Source organism: Rhinolophus sinicus, linkage group LG01, assembly GCF_036562045.2.
Source record: "Rhinolophus sinicus isolate RSC01 linkage group LG01, ASM3656204v1, whole genome shotgun sequence".
Lineage (NCBI taxonomy): Eukaryota > Metazoa > Chordata > Mammalia > Chiroptera > Rhinolophidae > Rhinolophus > Rhinolophus sinicus.
Genome location: NC_133751.1, coordinates 182649134 through 182666969, shown reverse-complemented (window position 1 = coordinate 182666969; position 17836 = coordinate 182649134). Strand labels below are relative to the sequence as shown.

General features: G+C 36.2%; 1 protein-coding gene across 1 annotated transcript in view; it reads right to left on the bottom strand.

Moving 5' to 3' along the window:
- Positions 1 to 17836, bottom strand: part of PARD3B (par-3 family cell polarity regulator beta) — a 946787-nt gene that overhangs the window by 565254 nt on the left and 363697 nt on the right. Inside the window, exon 3 of the mRNA XM_019726886.2 lies at positions 17011 to 17182. Within this exon, the coding sequence (XP_019582445.2) occupies positions 17011 to 17182 (172 nt within the window). The remainder of the gene's footprint in view (positions 1 to 17010; positions 17183 to 17836) is intronic.

The window sequence follows — 17836 nt, the reverse complement described above, 5'->3', positions numbered from 1 at the left end:
CAAAATTGCATTGCCCCACCCGCATTCCTCAATATCAACTCTTTCAGCTTCAAGTCATTGCGTCATGAAAACCCAAGTAATAGCCTTCTGTAAAATAAGCTTTGTCTACTCACATGAAACCAGGTGGAAAATGGAGGCAATTACCCAGATGATCCAAACAAAACATGACAAAATATGCCCCAATTATTTGTATACTTTAGGTGCAGTATTATAGTTGTTCTAGATTTAGATAATTACATCCAATATCATTTTAGACATGTACAATTTGAAATTCTCCCAGGTAAAATCAAACAAACAAAAGACAAGGCCTACAGAGTATATTACAATTTGTAAGATAGATTAATTTTCATTAGCTTCAATGACCAATTACTTTTTAGGTCTATAATGATTTAAGCCCTTAATTAAATACACAGTCAATTTAATACTGAATTGTTATATATTATGTATGGGCCATGATATAGTTCTTTACCCATTTCAAAAGGTTTAATTAAAAAATTTATTTTTGGTTTTTGCCATGACACCTAATTAAAATCTTCAAGTTTAACCTTAAACACTGTGAGTTGAAGTGAGTTGGTTTTGGTGTAAAATATGATGCAGCACTCTCATGATACAGGAAAACAGTTTGGGTGGCAGCTGAAACATGTTGCCAGGCCCCTGCACTGGTACGCTTAACTTAGGGGAGTTGTGGGGGGCCTTTGCCGCTGTGCTCACAGCTGGCTATGGTCACACTCATTCCTGAGCCTCCCAGCTTGGTCTGTGAGTTGGAGAAAAGAGAGCGAGCAGTTCTTCCAAGCAGCTAACAAGTGTGTCATAAACAATTCCTTATCAATAATTAGTACCAAGTATTGCAAATGATTTATCATTTAAAAATATAATTATAGTGGTTTTAAGGTTCTCTAATAACATCCCTCCCATTCCTTGCCTACCACTTGTGTCCTAATGTGCCACCCATTTAAAATGATATTTTAAAAACAATTCATACCATTGTAATAATTCAAACCACGAAGAAAGAAAACAAATAAAATTCTTTTTTCCGTTGCACTATTATCAGTTCAAATGCCCAGAAGTTACTCTTTTATAACATTTCTATTCTTGACTATTTTGGTGGCTAATTGCATATATGCTATGTATAATATTTAATATATAAAATATAATAATTTCTTGATTTTTCCAACTTTAAATAGCATCAGCGGATTCCTTGCTATGAAGGATAAGGAACTTTCCTCGTTTACAATTCCTTCCCTTTCTCCTCTAACCAATCTGTACTACTTTTACTCCCTTACTTCAAGTTTTTGTTTAAATACCACTCAGTTTAATGCTGGACTCCCATTCTCACCACCAGACCCCCATTCTCTTTACTGTAGTGTTTTCCCAAAACTCTTAGCACTTTCTAACATACTATATAAATAACTCATTTATTATTACATGTGCTGTTTGTCTTCTTTCAGTAGTATGTAAACTACAAGAGAGCAGGAAGTTTTTTGTATTTTCTTGTTATTGTTTACTGTTAGAGTCCCAGCACCTACGAAATGCCTGGCAGATAGTTAAATGTTCAATAAATATTTGTGTAATGAATGAGTTTCAGATTAATTGCCATTTGAACTCCTTAATATCTACCCTTGCTTGAGGCAGACGGTTGTGCCTATCCTATGTCTCTCATCACCCCACCATGGAAAATGACGATGTTAACATCACTATTCATTCTTTCTAGCGAGTTTCTTCTAAGGTGTTTTGTTGTTGTTGCTGTTGTTGCAACAATTAGTTAAATCTCACTGGTGTGTTCTATTGTATGAATATAGCTATGAATACAAAAAAAAATGATGATTTTGTCATTAATGAGCATGTATGTTGTTTACAATACAAAACTAATAGAAATACGGATGCTATGATGGCTTTTAGTGAATACTACATATATGCTCTTTTCTGCTGAGAATTACCTAGTTTCACGAGGACTAGAATGACAGTCATAGGGGATGTGGAGGTCCAATTTTAGCAGCTACTGCTGAACTGTTAGCACAAAATGTTGAACCAGTTTAAGCTTGCACTAACAGTGTATGAGAGTTCTAGTTACTCCACAGCCTCATCAATACTTGGTATTGTCTCTTTTCTTCATTTTAGTAATTTCTGGTGAAGTAGTAATGGTCTTTCATTAAATAAGATTTTTTAAAACCAACTTTTGATTTTGGACTTTAAGTGTATAAAAAGGTGCAAAGATAGTACAGCAAGTATCCAGTTACTCCTATGTTAACGTCTTACATAACTATGGTACATACTCGTATGTCAAAACTAATACGTGAACATTGGTACATGACTATAACCTAAGCTACAGACTTCACCATTACTATCCAAATCTGCTCCAGAATCAAGTCAGGACACCAATTCAGGACAGCACATCGTATTCAGTCATCAAGGTTCCTCTGGCCTGAGTCAGTTTCTTAGTCTTTCCTTATTGTCCATGACTTTAACAGTTGTGAAGAAGACTGGTCAGGCATTTTGTAGAATGTCCTCAATTTGGGTTTATCGAATGTTTGGCTCCAGATTAGCCTGGGGTTTTGGATTTGGGGGAGGAATACCACTGAGATGAAATGTTCTGCTCATCACATCATCTCGGGGAACATCACATCAACTCACTTTTCCCTGGCGACAGTCAACTTGATCAGTTGGTTCAGGTTGTGTTGGCCAGGTTTCACCACCACACATTACTTTCCTTTTTGCATTTCCTATTCTTTGGAGGTGAGTCACCAAGTCCAATCCATACTCAAGTGTCAAGGAATAGCTACATGTATTATTTGGAACTCTTTCGTAAGAAAGATTTTTTCCTCCCTACCACTGCCACCTTTATTTATTTAATCAGTCATTTTTTTTAATAGCAGTGTGGACTCATGCATATTTACCTCATATTTTGAGTTATAAACCAACACTGCATTATCTAGTTTGTCGTCAAATTTGAAACATGGTTTTACTGTGCTTTTCCACGAAGATCAATAAAGTTGAACACCTTTTCATATATTTACTGGTGATTGTGAAGTGACTATGAAGTGCCTGTTAGAGTTCTTCCTATTTTTCTATTTAGTTGTCTCCTTTTCTCTTGTCAGTTCTCTATATACTTGTCAGATGTATGTATTACAAGTATCTTCTCAGAGTCTACAGCTTTTCTTTTTCTTTTTAAATTTATTGGGGTGACAATTGTTAGTAAAATTACATAGATTTCAGGTGTATAATTCTGTATTATATCATCTATATATCACATTGTGTGTTCACCACCCAGAGTCGGTTCTCCTTCCATCACCATATATTTGATCCCCCTTACCCTCATCTGCCACCCCCCACCCCCTTACCCTCTGGTCAGCTTTTCTTTTTCAGTCTTTTAAGGTTATCATTTAATGCACAGAAGTTCTTTATTTACCATAATCAAATTTACCAATAATTTTCATATGGGTAGCACTTTTCATGTCTTGTTTTAAATATAAACTTAACTCCAAAGTTATGCAAATATCTCCATATGTTGTCTTTCAAAGTTTTGTTCTCTTCCTTTATATTTAGATCTATAATCTATGTAGCATTGATTTTTATATAAGGTATAAGGTAAGGAGATATATATATATATATATATATATATATATATATATATATATATATGATGTATTACAGAATTATACATTTGAAACCTATGTAACTTTACCAACCACTGTCACCCCAATAAACTGTAATTAAAAAGAAAAAAAGATACATATATATGGACTCATGCATATTTATTTCATATTTTGAGTTATAAATCAATACTGCATTATCTACTTTGTCGAATTTCAAATGTGTATATATATATATACACACACACATATATATTAAATGTGACATATATGTATATGTGTGTGTATATATATACATATATATATGTTTATATATATGCATATATATATATATATATATATATATATATAGAGAGAGAGAGAGAGAGAGAGAGAGACAGAATTGATTCAACATCATCCTTTCCCCACTGCACAGTAGTGCCAAATCTGACATAAAACTGTGAGGGTCTATTGCTGGAAATTTCTATTCAATGCCATTCATCTGTCCTTGTGCCAAAACCACACTGAATCAATTACCATTAACTTTATAAATCTGGTAAGGTAGCTACTAGAGCTTTTTTGTTCTTTTCCAAGGCCATCTTGTCAATTCTATCCTAGCATCATCATTTGTGTTGTTGTTCCTTTAAAGGTCTGGTGAGTGGTAGTTGCCCATTCATATATTTCTGAATGAAGTACTCAGTTTCATATCACCTATGCAATGTCTCAATTAAAAAAAAAAGAATGAGAACTATTGCACTAAATTGTGAATACCTTGAGGGAAAAAGTATATTTTAATGATTTCTATATTCCAATAGATAAGTTCCATGCCAAACCTATAATCAAGATTTTGCTAATTTTTTTTTTAATTTATTGGGGTGACAATTGTTAGTAAAATTACATAGATTTCAGGTGTACAATTCTGTATTACGTCATCTATAAATCCCATTGTGTGATTTTGCTAATTTTAAAGCATTATTTGATCTACAACAGCATCTTACAAAAAACAAAAAACAAAAAAAAGTCACCAGAGAGACACACAGATAAGCTATTTTTTCTGGGTGACCTCCAGGTTGCTTTTTAGAGTCACTGCCCAGTCTTCCAAGCCCCATTCTGCCCCCAGGAGGCTGACTTCCATTCAGTAACTCAATGCATCACACAGGTCAGTTTCCCTCTGGCTACCTCTTAGGGTTGGCCATTAGGAAGAACCAACAGGACATCAGAGGGTAGGAAGAGAGGGATATTAGGATATTTATTCCCCTCTGTGCTTCCTCTCTGCCAGCTTCACTTTTGAAAGTGGCAGCACTGAACAACCTTAGGCCACATGTTCTAAGAGCTTCTGTCGCCCATCGGCAGCTCTCACCAGATTGGTAAGAATTTTCTCCTCTTGCCCCTTTCAGGCCTGGGCTGGTAAGGGCTCTCCAATCTTTTTAGAACTTGAGTGCCTCACTTTCATAAATAATCCCATTATTAAATTATCTTCAATTACACCTTTGAGCATGCCATCTGTTTCCTGTCGGCACCCTGACTGATAGAGAATTCTGGGTCAGTTGGGTGAGTGGAACAACATTAAAAATAAATGGTTATTCCCTTGTGTAAAGGTATTATCAAACATGAACAGCATGCACTTATGAACAATATGCTGAATCAGGGTGAGTACATGAAAGTAAATACTTAAGTAAAGATAAAAAGAATCAAACCAATTACCCTTCTACAAATGTCTAGAAACAAGAACAAAGGTATTATTTGAAAACTTTGCAGCAATTATACTATTCTGATTAATGTCCCTGGGAATTGTTTTGGCTTCAATAACCATTTTACTATTTATCTTGTAAGCTGAAGAGAGGAAAAACAAATTTATTTTTTGGCTTAAGAGAAGGCATAAGATGACCAGCATCTCCATTAAGAAAAAAATCTCCATTATGAAAAAGAGAGAACATGGTGTCATGCGTTGAGAGCTGAAAATGGGAAAAAGGGAGAATAAACAACCAGACCAAAATATCAATTAAAGAAACAAGGAGATTTTACATTTTTTTTCAGATAATAAATATAATGGTGAAAATAATAAGTGCAACTAGTAGTTATTTACCACTTATTATATGGCAGGCACTGTTTTATGAGTTTTATATTTACATACATATCAATGCTTTTGATGCTCACAATTCCATCCGGCCATTACTGACATTAGCCATTATACAGATGAGAAAACTAAGACATAGGGAGGCTAGACAACTTGCCTAAGATCACCATACTTGTAAAGGGCAGAGCCATAACTGACCTATGCAGCCTTGCTCCATGGTTTGTGCTCATAATTTCAATACTATAGTGCTGTACAGTGAATATGTTGTGTATAATATAGTCTCTCGCCTTCTCCATCCCTTGTTCCTTTTAGAAATAATGCCTATCCTACTTGTTTGACTAAGATATTAGACAAAAAATGATGTCAAATATATTCAGGTTGCATTTTGGGTACTGAGCAAATAACCAATTTTTAGGAATATGAATTATAGACAAGAATTTTGCCTGACCTCTTATAATTTTTCACCTTGTAAAGACAGAACATAGTCATATCAAGTATATGACAACTACCAAACAAGTGATAAATATTATTTTAAAAAATAGGGCAATAAGGCAATCCAGGAAGCTCTTTTAAAGAAAATTAATTTTTGAGTAAGTTTTGGAAAAAAGTGGTGATTGGTCTGAAAAGGAGGAAACACACACAACTCATGCTTTAACTTCTCTAAGGAAATCTTCCAAGAGGGTCAAGATGCTCCTTCACAATAGAGCTCACAAAGTAGTAAAGGAATTCACTTACAGAATAATCGTATTTGGACATGTTAGGGCACTCACCCGGAGAATGGTGTTTTGAATCAGAAAAATAGAGGGACTGAAAACAGAACTTTCTTAAACATTATGTATCATGTAAATAAATTAGGCGGAGGTATAGCCTATAGATTTGGAGAAGAAAAGATCACCCTTGGGGGTGCAATCAGTAATTCACAGGGTATGCAGTGAAAAAGAAGCAAGGAGTAGTAGGTCACTGATGTCTGCCCCCTACTTAGAGCATGACTAATTCTTCAGAACAGCGCATTTACTAAACTCACCAGCGTCAAAGTCTGATCTCCAACTGCACTACCTAGTACATTTGATTGTAGTGTCTTTGAGGAAAGGGATGGACAGTTGAACGGACAGATAAATATTCACCCATCCACCCATTAGGTCCTTGGAGACCCGTCTTGGGCAGAACAGGACATGCTGGTGGTAGTGGAAAGACTTGGGATTCAGTTACTTCTTTGTTACCTAATAGGAGCTGAAACTAACTCTGTCCCTAAATGTCAACAGTCAATGAAAACTGTAGAATTACAGACAGACTACAAATTTGAAGCTTTATTATTTCCACAAACCTCTCCATCAACCAAAGACTGGAATAAAAGATGATTAACCAAGTTATGGCCCCTGTACATGTCTAATAGAAGACACATAAAGCTTCTGTGTACATCTAAATGTCCTTAAGCTCTTTTCAACTATATGGCTTTGTAATTGTGTGCTCTGTATTATTATAATAGTTGTAAATTATAAAAATGGAAACCTAACCAAGTTATGAGACTCACTCAGTAATTTATTTTAAGTCAACTGGATTGCAAGCTGCTTGGGAATGAGCTCATGCCTTGTCTTATTTTATATTCCTCCGTTAGCCTAGCATAATACTTTTCATCTATTGGGCCAGCAATGAATAATTACTATTAACTGAAGTCAGTGACAGGCACACCACCATCTTCTGTAGCACTGACATCAGATATACTGATTTCCATAGCTACATTCTTAAGCCCAATCATCTAAAAAGAGCAGATGTTAGTCGCACAAATGCTGAACTTTGCCATAAGGGCAGTTAACTGTAACACCAAACTAACGTCGCGAGGTCAAAGAACATTATTTCTGAACTGTGACTAAAATAAGAAGTTTGCCTCATGCTTTCAGATCTCTGGGGGTAGAAAGTCTATTTGTTTGAAAAACACAAAAGCGTTGAATTGATCATCACAATTATGTAGAACCAGATGACACAAAGCCATTTAGCTTGCTCTTATCCATGGCATTTTTCAGAACAAATAGTGCAAAAGAATATGGAAATGCCATTCTTATTAAGAGTTTCAAGAAATATGGACACTGAAGTACTGGCTTCTTTTAGTCAATATTATCTTAAAGCACTAAATACAAGTGTTATGATTTTAAATAGGCTGTGGTAAGGCAAAAAGCCAACTCACTTATTTTCCTTGATCATGCCATATTCCACATATATACATTAAGTAATCAGAGCCAAGTTTTCCACATAAAACAAAAAGAAAATAAGCAAGATGTATCACATAATTTCCTTTAATTTTACAGAGAAAAAACAAAAAACATAAAGCCCTAAATTTCTTCCATCTGTAACAGTTTGAGGAGTTTTGTCAGATTCTTGTATTTATACAGAAGAGCAATCAGAACTTTTTCTGGGATTTTTAAAGAGTGACCTGTATTTTCTGATAGCTATCGAGATTTTCTCATTAAGCCCACGAATAAACAAGAGAACATTTTCTGTGTAACATATGATGGATGCAATGTTTCAATGATAAATTGACAGGGTGTGGTGGTGATATCTGGGAGGTTGTCTTCTTTTATCTGGTAAACATTTAAAAAAGGGCAAACATAAGAGAGAGAGCTTTTCTCGTGGCAATTGCTAGCAAAGGCTGTCACCTTTCCTTATCACCTTGGGATGCGAGAATGAACAGATCGTCAAGCTGTTTCAGTATTTCTTACTTTCATTGGGCCAAATCAAGATCTTAGTAAAATTTCAAATTGTGTAGAGAGCAAGGAAATAACCACACGTGTGTATATTGGGGCATAATTCATCATATGGCTTTATCAGATAAAGCAAATGAGAAAATCCTGAGCCAGTCATAAAAGCGTGTCCAACTCTGAGTGACTTGTCCTTAAGATGGATCTTCTGTAAATAATTAAATTAGTGGATTATTTTCCCCCTGCCCATCTGGGCAGAAAGGAAAAAAAAAAAAAATCATGCATACACATACGGAGAAAAAAAATATCCCAAAGGCTAAACCTTGTATTTAAGTTGTTAGTGCAAAGAGGTTTTACCATATACTGAATTATTAGCAAGATTCTTGAATTTCCAACTGCAAAAGAAAAGCAGCATGGTTATTATAAATAATTTGTTTAGGTGTGATTAGAAATTCATGAGGAATGTAATCTATTTTATGGCCACAAAGATTTATATGTATACAAATATGAGTCATATCGTTAAGAGGGTTTTAATACAGATAAGTAATTTGAAAGCTTTTTGTAATAGACATTTGAAACCCTACTAGGCTCTAGAAGGCAGCACTTATATTTAGGGAATGAAGGGCCATGCTGCTTGGCTGTCTCAGAGTACATGAACACAAGAAGAGGAGAGAGTTGGGAATGTTTAGGAAAGAGGAAAATGGGTGTTGTCACGGTGGGGTGGGGAAAGGAAGAAGAGACTATAGTGTGTGGGGGGGGGTGAGGAGGTCTCCCTCCCTTTCTTTAATTAAAAAGGCAAACTGCATATCATTTTATCAGTGGTCCAGGGAACTACAATGAGCTGAATATGACAGCATGGCTGAAAATATTTTCACTACTCAGGGACTAGGCCTCTGCAAACACAGCTTCACTGGACTTACTATTAAAAGCAATCTGCAAAAGAGGCTTGAAAACCCAGGGGTCTAATATCAAGTGAGCGGTTGGAAGGTGACCTTTCATTCCGTTTGTTTATGAGAGGATCTGCAGACTCTGTCTCAGTGTGGGTTCAGCATCAGCAAGAGGCCAAAGGGGAGATGGTGAACTTGCTGGCATATTTTTTTTTTTTTTTTTTTTGAGGTCATATAATCAACTTAGAAAATACAGCTGGAAAAGAACAAGAATGAAAGCTTGGTTTTTATACACGATCATATATTTTTGGGTAAATGGATAAATGCCAAGTCCCTTTAATACTTTTTTTATTAGAGTATAACCAACAGTAACAACTTGGGTACTAAATTTAGCCATTAGATATAAGTACACAAAACTACAGAGACAAAAGGAGAACTGAAGCAGGCAGTTGAAAAGAAAAATTGAATTAAGACTAAACGACAAAGATGAACTGGATAGAAAACAGAAAAATGAAAGTGTAGTTCTGTTAGGATGATCTTTTTTTATTTTTCTTGCTTAACATTCTATAATTTAGTATTTCGTTTAAAAGACACTTATAAGAATATAGAATATTCTCAAGCAAAACTCATCATGTTATTTTCCCAAAGTTATGACCTGGTGGCCTGTCTAAGAAAAATGCATATATTGACCATTGAGCTGCAATTACTCAGGGAAGCCCATTCCAGGTATATTGAAAACTTCACATTTCACTACCACTCACATTAGTATTCCGTGAACACAATCAAAAATCACTTCTGTGTGGTAATTACCTTTTAAAATTTGTTAGGAGGTATTGATTTTATGCTTTCATTTAACCAAGTACCTCAGGCCCTTTTCCAGAGCATTAAAATTTTTAAAAAAATATTCAACGTATAACCTGACTTTTCCCCCCCAAGCAACTTTTCACCTACTCTGAAAACAAACAAAAATAAAACCCGAAACCACAATAGCAAAAGAAGAATGGTGCCAGAAATGGGTTAGTGCTGCTGTGACCTCCCTAGTCCTGTTTTAGTTCCTGTCATACCAGAAAGCGTGCACACACTTTGTTGACTATATGCGATGACTGATTGATGATAGCCTGGCAAGGTTACCATAGCTAATTACAACATCATTCATCTAAGCCTGCATGGGAAAAAGAAATACTGGGCTCCCAGGGAAGAAAAAGAAAAGAAAGGAAAGCTATACTATAGCTGTTAACTTTTGAATAATCAGCGCCAACAGGAAACAAATAGGATGAAACTCAATGACCAAATTATGACTTATTGATTCATCCAAGCAAATGACCTCAGTTCCCTGGTAATTTCAACCGCGTTTCACAGCCCACAGCAGAGAGCTTCCAGCAACAAGGAGCCCTCACATGCTTGCGCCCTTTGTAGTCAGAATTCAAAGGCTTCGGCAGGAGCACAACCCAGCCCTGAGGTTTAGTTCTGCTCTGTGTGTGGTGGGAGCGTGTTTGTCTAGGATCGGATGCCAATACTTAAACTCACATTATGGGCACAGCAGCTACTTACACACTGCAGCCTAATTAAAGGAATAAACTTCCCCCGTCTTTATTTTTTTCCTGAATATCAGTGCCATAAAGGGATTTGGTTTCGTTAAAAAATTCAGACAAATGTTCCCATATGTTTCCCTTATGCAGTAAATTACTCAAAATCAGAAGAAAAACAGTCACAATTTCCAACACTAATCTATGGCTATACAATATTTTCTGAGAACTACTGAAAATAAAGAGCAAAGAACTCAGTGTTTTGAAAATAATTATAACAAACATACAATCATAATTTCCATTTTAGTTTGGAAGAAGCACAAACACACATGGAAACAATAAAGCATCTAAGGCACCTTTCAGCTTTCAAGTCTCAAAAACAAGAATCACTTTCAAATAAAGAGTAGCTCATCTTCAAAGTTAACACATAAGAGGAGACTACAGCTAATACCATTTCAGATCCAAACTTGAATCAGATTGCTTTATATCTGGGTAATATAGATCACAAGGGTGGCAACAACCACGTCAAAGTACTTTCTGTGCTGACACGCTGTTTGAATTAAATTGCTAAAATAATTATAACTAAAGAAATATTTTCTCATGGAAGCATAAACCCAAAATAGCAAATTCCAGTCAAGAAGTACTGAAAAAAATTATCAAAATGTCTAAAATAAAACTACTAATTAATTGGGGCCATGGGAGGAAAACTGACATGGGCATGGAGTCAGATTCAAATTTAGCTTGGTATTAATGAAATTCTCCTGGGACAATAATAGCTCATAAAATCAAGAAAGTCTTATTTTATAGATGAGAAACCATGGCCCAGGCAGGTAGGGTGGTGACACATCAGGAAGTGACCTGGATGGTCTTAGTTACGAATATTCACTTTTATGGAATGCCAACTGTGTCCCACTTTATTTTTTGTTTGTCTGTTTGTTTGTTTGGCAAAATGTGGTCCTGATATAGGTTAAATGACTTGTCTGGAAACACAGCTAGATCATATACTGTAGGGTCTGAGATCAGATCCATATCATTGATTCTCAAGGGACAGGATTGGCCCAGCCTTGGACTATGGCCTCATGAGGTCTTGTAGAGAATAGTAGAAGGTCAGTTACCACTAATCATAAAGGCAGCATCGGAACTAGTGGGGGAAAGGTTCAAGGACTCATTCTTCTGAACTTCAAAATAATTGTCCTCACTAATTTGTCTTATTTACAGAAGGCATGCAATTACCTGATATGTTAAAAACAGTACAACAATATCCACAATATAGGTGAAAAACAACACCTAGGAATCCCATTAGCATAATGGTTTTGGTGCAATCCTTCCCCCCCACCCCCAAACACACACTCATGCATGCATACACGTGTGTACACACACAGAATGAGGAGACAGGAGCAAATTCATTTCTGAAATTTAAAGGATTTAAAAGAAATTTTCTTCATTTTCATTTTCTGGTCTTTATTCCCTTACTAGCTTTTGATTTACAGCTATTCATAGTATCTATTTATTAATTTACACTCTATCTCAATTCCAAAGGATATGAGGTGCTATTTTATCACATATAGTATTAAAAGACATGGATAATTGAAATCTATAATTAATCAAAAAATGTCATGCAGTTGAAAGAGCACTGTACTAGAAGCCCAGAGGTGTAGGTTCCAATTCCAATTCTTTCACCAACTACTTATTTGACATTAGAGCACACTCTCTAAGCTTTTATTTGCTCATTTGTAAAATAACATCAATTGGTAGAAAAGGGAAAAGGGGGTCAAATATATTGTGGTGGAAGGAGAACTGACTCTGGGTGGTGAATATACAATGCAATACATAGATGATGTATTTCCTAACTGTACACTTGAAACCTATATAATTTACTAACCAATGTAACCCCAATAAATTTAATGAACATTTAAAAATTAATAAAATAACGTCAATTGTCTAGACAATTATGAAATTTTATGGAACAGTCTATTTCTAGACCAGCATTTCACAAGCTTGTTCTAAGGAGTGCTAACAATTCTTGTGGTGGAGGTGGGTTTCTTTGCTATACGAATTCTAAAAAGCATTGGGAGTCTCTGTTGCCTACTCAACAGCCTTCTCATCCCTTTCTTCCCTGTTAGCATAACCAATTCTGTTTGTACAAGTGAACATGAATGAAACAGAATAGCTTCTAGAATGTAAGTGTTCAATAAATGCTATTTGTTAAGTAACTAGAGTAAAATATACATTGCAATCCTGAAACACGTTAAGAAGTACCATAGGGTTCCACAAAGTAGACTTGGAAAATTCCTGGACCAGGCGATTTTAAAGTCCAGATGGACACAGTGAATATGATTCTTTGCTCTTCCACCTGGTGTTTGTTTTAACGTGGTGTCTCTTCTTTGAAATAGACTTATTAACAATGCCTAGGCTACATAGTAAAAAGCATCTACTGATTTCAGAAACATAGAATCTTAAAGTGTTAGAATCATTTGGTAGTTAGGGCTGGATCAGGACTTAGCATTTTGCAATTCATTAGAAAATCCATTAGAAAATAACTGGTAGCAAATAATTTAGATGAATGAAGTTGGAATTACATCATTGCCCATTTGATTTAAAACTGCTCTTACAAATGAAAAAATATATATATACCCCTTTAGTTTATATGGTACAAGACTATAAACACCCTTAGGTCAGACTTCTTCAATGCATCTTTATAACCCTTCATTGCTGAATAAAGAAATAAGACATGTATTTATTGTATGCCTGCTGTACTAACTAAAAGATTTGGACAACGCATCACAAACAAGTCATATTTGAGCTTGAGCTCAAGGTCATGTTTGAACATGCATACATGTTCACCAAGTAGAAAAGAGGCAAAGGGGTGAGCCAGGTAAAGGGCATAGTACCTACAAAGGCCCAGAGATTTGAAAGAAAGTGACCATTTGGGGAGAATGGCATGTGGTTCATAGTGGCTTCATGTTAAGGTGACTATAGTGAGTGGCCAGTAATAAAAGTGGGCAGAGAGGAAGCAGCTAGATCATGAAGAACCTGTGAATATAAACGTTCTGCATATTATGTGCATAAGGATTTCATCTTGGAAGATAAAAAAGGAACAGGAGGGGCCAACCTGTGTCTATATGTATGTAGGGAAGGTTGTTGGTTTTCAACAGAACATTATTGACAAATATCTTGCATTGGAAAAGAGATATAAAAATTATACTGAACTTTGAGTATATTTTTATCTCAGATATCAATCAGTAAACCAAATTTTTGGTGATTAAAATGATCTAATCATAAAAGTATCTTGATTTGTAATATTTGTTAAAGTGTGTCTCCTTAAGTGAGATAAGCATGAGGACTGATAAAAGATTGAATTCCCCATCTTCTTGAATGGATCTCAAGAACAAGAACAACAAAAACGGAATAAGCCCTTGTTTCTGCTGCACCAGCCTGAGTGAATGAGCCCCATGAGAAGTATGACCAGTTCCGATGGCCTCAGCGAGCTTGAGTGGGGAGCCGAGATTAAGGTCTGGGGCTCCGTGTTGGCATTTTGTATGCACACTGTTTACGACCGATCACTGGAACCCAATGCTACTCCTCTAACCACCTCTTCCCACTCTTCATCTAAACAGGATCTCAGGGTGGGCCTGACGGCACAACTGGGTTCCACTCTTGGAAAAGCCACACACTTTGCATCTGCTGCCCATCATTTCCCTCCATCCTGAGATGACTCATGCCCAACCTTTGACTACCCCCACCCCAGAAGGCAGCAAAAACAAAACAGAAAGGGCAGAATCCAAAGCTGGTAGTATTGCTTCCTTCTTTAATTTCTCAAAGACACTTGATAAATATGTCGTTTTCATTGCCTTCAAAGTTCCAGATATGAAAACTACTCGACCTGATGGAACTATGAGGGCAGACAGGGATGCTTCTGTCATCATTCATCCCTGCCCAAAGTCCTCCAGCTAATTCTGAGGAACAACCTGCGCCAGCTTGCTAACGAGTTTGGACATGGTTCTCTGTGGGGGCGCACCCGACAGAAAGCCACTGGAAGTTGCTAAGCAGGGGGGTTATGTAATCAGATTTGTGATGTAGAATGGCAACTCCAGCAAAAGCAGAGCTTGGAGAAACCAGCACCAGAAAGACGGAGGTCAGCCTGAGGGCCCTGCAAGAGCTTGACTGATGACAAAGCTCTAGCCTGAAGTGGGGAGAGGGGAAGAAAGAGGAGGAACTACAGATGATGCCACGGTTTCACACCACGTAACGGGAGGGCAGCACTCATCAGCTGATAGTGCAGGCTTGTGAAGCGCATCCGTCATGCATAGTACAGGGGGAAACGGGACTGGAAACCACAGAGCTAAGCATTCGCAGGGTCTTGATATGTATCTTCACAAAGTAAATTGAAGAAATTAATTTTTTAATTTTATTTATTTATATTTTTACAAATCCCACATGAGAGGTGCACAGCAAATTGTTCTTGACACTGGAGCCATCAAGGGCTCCAATCCTGGTCTTGCCACCTAATCCCTATGTGATTTGGGATTAGTTACTTAACTGCTCTGTGCCTGTCTCCTCGTTTCTTAAGTGAGGGGAATAATAGGACCCAACTAAGTATTATGAGGCCTGAATGACTTATGAGGAAATGACTTAGAATGTCTGGTGCCCTGCCTTGAGCTCAGTGTCGGGCATGTAGTCACCATTTAATAAATATTATTTGGTACCTCTGTCTTACCGAAAAATCAGTATGGAAGAGGTACGAAGTCCACTTTCAAAGAACAGAACCCTCAGCTTACTTTTCTTCCTACATACAACATTGTACTGCTCAGACAGTTCAACAAAAGAAGCTATGAAAAAGCTGAAGAAAATCAAACTTTTTTTTCCCCCTGGGAATGCTCATAAGAAAAAAGTAAAAAATAAATTCCCAGGCTCAGGGATACTCTGAGGTTCAGTCTTTTGAAGACCACAGCGCTTGCTTATAAATAGAATATTAAAACAAGCAAGAGCAATTTTCTCCTTTCGTCTTCCCTTATTGCCTAGTTTTCCTCCCATACATTTGCATAATGGATAAAAAGGCATCCATTATGCAAATGAATGATAGGGCTGTGAGGTTGTTGAAGCCACAAACCTCACTCCAGATGAAGAGAAGCTGCCACAAAGCCCCCCAGCGCCTGCGTTCCAGCAGACTGCTTCACTAGCTGCTTTCCAAAAGATAGAGGAAAGTCATAAAGACTGTAGGTCATTAATTTCCACGTGGCTTATTCTAAAAGGGGCACTATAGATGCTTTCCAGAAAATGAGTGCAAAATAGGAATATTCAGTATTATGGTATATAACATTTTGTTTCAAATGGGAAAAAAAAAAAACTATACTATGTAAAGTTTTTATAATTTCAAGCATATGCTTTGCTTTAAAAAGAATTAGATTCCCTTTGTAAAGTGAAAAAAGCCTCTGTTTTTCTGGCTTGAGACTTAACCTACAACAGGTGCTTTTAGAGCCGTCTCAAAATGTATGCATACATTCAACAGGAATTTAAAAAAAAAATGCTTTAGGTACCAAAATATCAGTGGATTTTCAAAAGATTCATGCTGTTGAATTGACCTAAATTAATCTTTAAAAGATATCACCAAAAACTGACATATCATGTGTCTTAGAATTGTAAATTCACTGAAACTTTAGAAGAATGTTTATTTTCTCTTTCTACCCACACTTTGAAAACAAACATAACAAAAAAAGAATTATAAGCAAAATCATTGGGTGAGTTGTTCTTGTTTGAATACATCATGAGGACAGAATTAGAAACTAACTTTAAAATGTATTCCCCAAACTCAAAGGTATATAGTTTGGTGAGAAATAAAAGGTGACTAAAACAAAAAGTGACCTTTATTTCTGGTCTTGATTCCTTGATCGCCCTTAGCTTTTTCCAAATGACATTTTTCAGGGACTTTTTTGTCTTCTTTTTTCTTTTTTTAAGTGATCCTCATGGACCACAGATGAACTTCATCACTTACAGTCCAACTCCTCCCCTATGATATTTCAAGGACACACAATTCAGATTCAGATTCATGTGAAATACAAGAACAAAAATGCATCTAATTACCTGAGCAACAGCAACTGCAAAGAACTGTGTAAAAAAAAATTATTTACAGAAAATAAAAAACAGATTTTTTTTAAGAAAGCTACTAACAAGATAAATCACAAAGTAGAAGCAACTCGTAGTCAACATGGTGATGTATATCAACCAAGTGAAAAACATACCACAAAAAAATGCACATACCTAATTTCAGAGCAGAAGGAGTTACTTCAATTTCCCCACCAATTGGTTTAAATGCAGCCAGCTGGGCAGCCACTTCTGTCTCAAAAGCATCGGGGCTCTGCCCACCTGCATGGTTTCCACTGGGGCTCTCGATCTTGTGGAGTGGTTCTTGTTCTTCAAACACAGCAATCAGCTACAAAAATCCAACAACACTCATTACTTCGTAGGCCACATATATTATCCGGATACTGTATCTGGTAGATTGGGATCTTCATTTGGTTCTAAAGAAAGTGGTCTCTGAAAACTTAAAACTTTAATGTTACTGTACCCATAACTCTTAATGCAATATTATGTCTGAAAAGGTCAAGAACTAATTAACGGTTTATTTGTTTATTCTTGAAATAAAATAAAAAAAACAATTTTGGTTAACTTTCTTGAAGGCATGAAATGGCTGCCTCTTCCCCCACCATCTTTTCTAATATGTCTGAAAGGACTTCAGTATCTCTTTCAAGAGTATTCTCCCAAATGAAAGTTGAATATGCAGAAGTGGAACAACAGACAACATGAAACCCATAATTATATCTTTCCTTTTATATACAATCATTATAAATTGATAAAGTGTGTATATACACAGACACAAAATTTGTGTTTATCTTGTACATATAGACAACCCATTTTCATATATGCCTTTAATTTTGTTATTTTCCTTCATGACTGACTCTGTTGACTGGTTTAAGTCCAGTGAATGCCAAGTCCAATGAGAATAAACATCAGCACTTTTAACCAAATTATTCCCATGTTCATCTCCATTGTATTTCATATGAGCACTATGCTTCTTGTTAATATA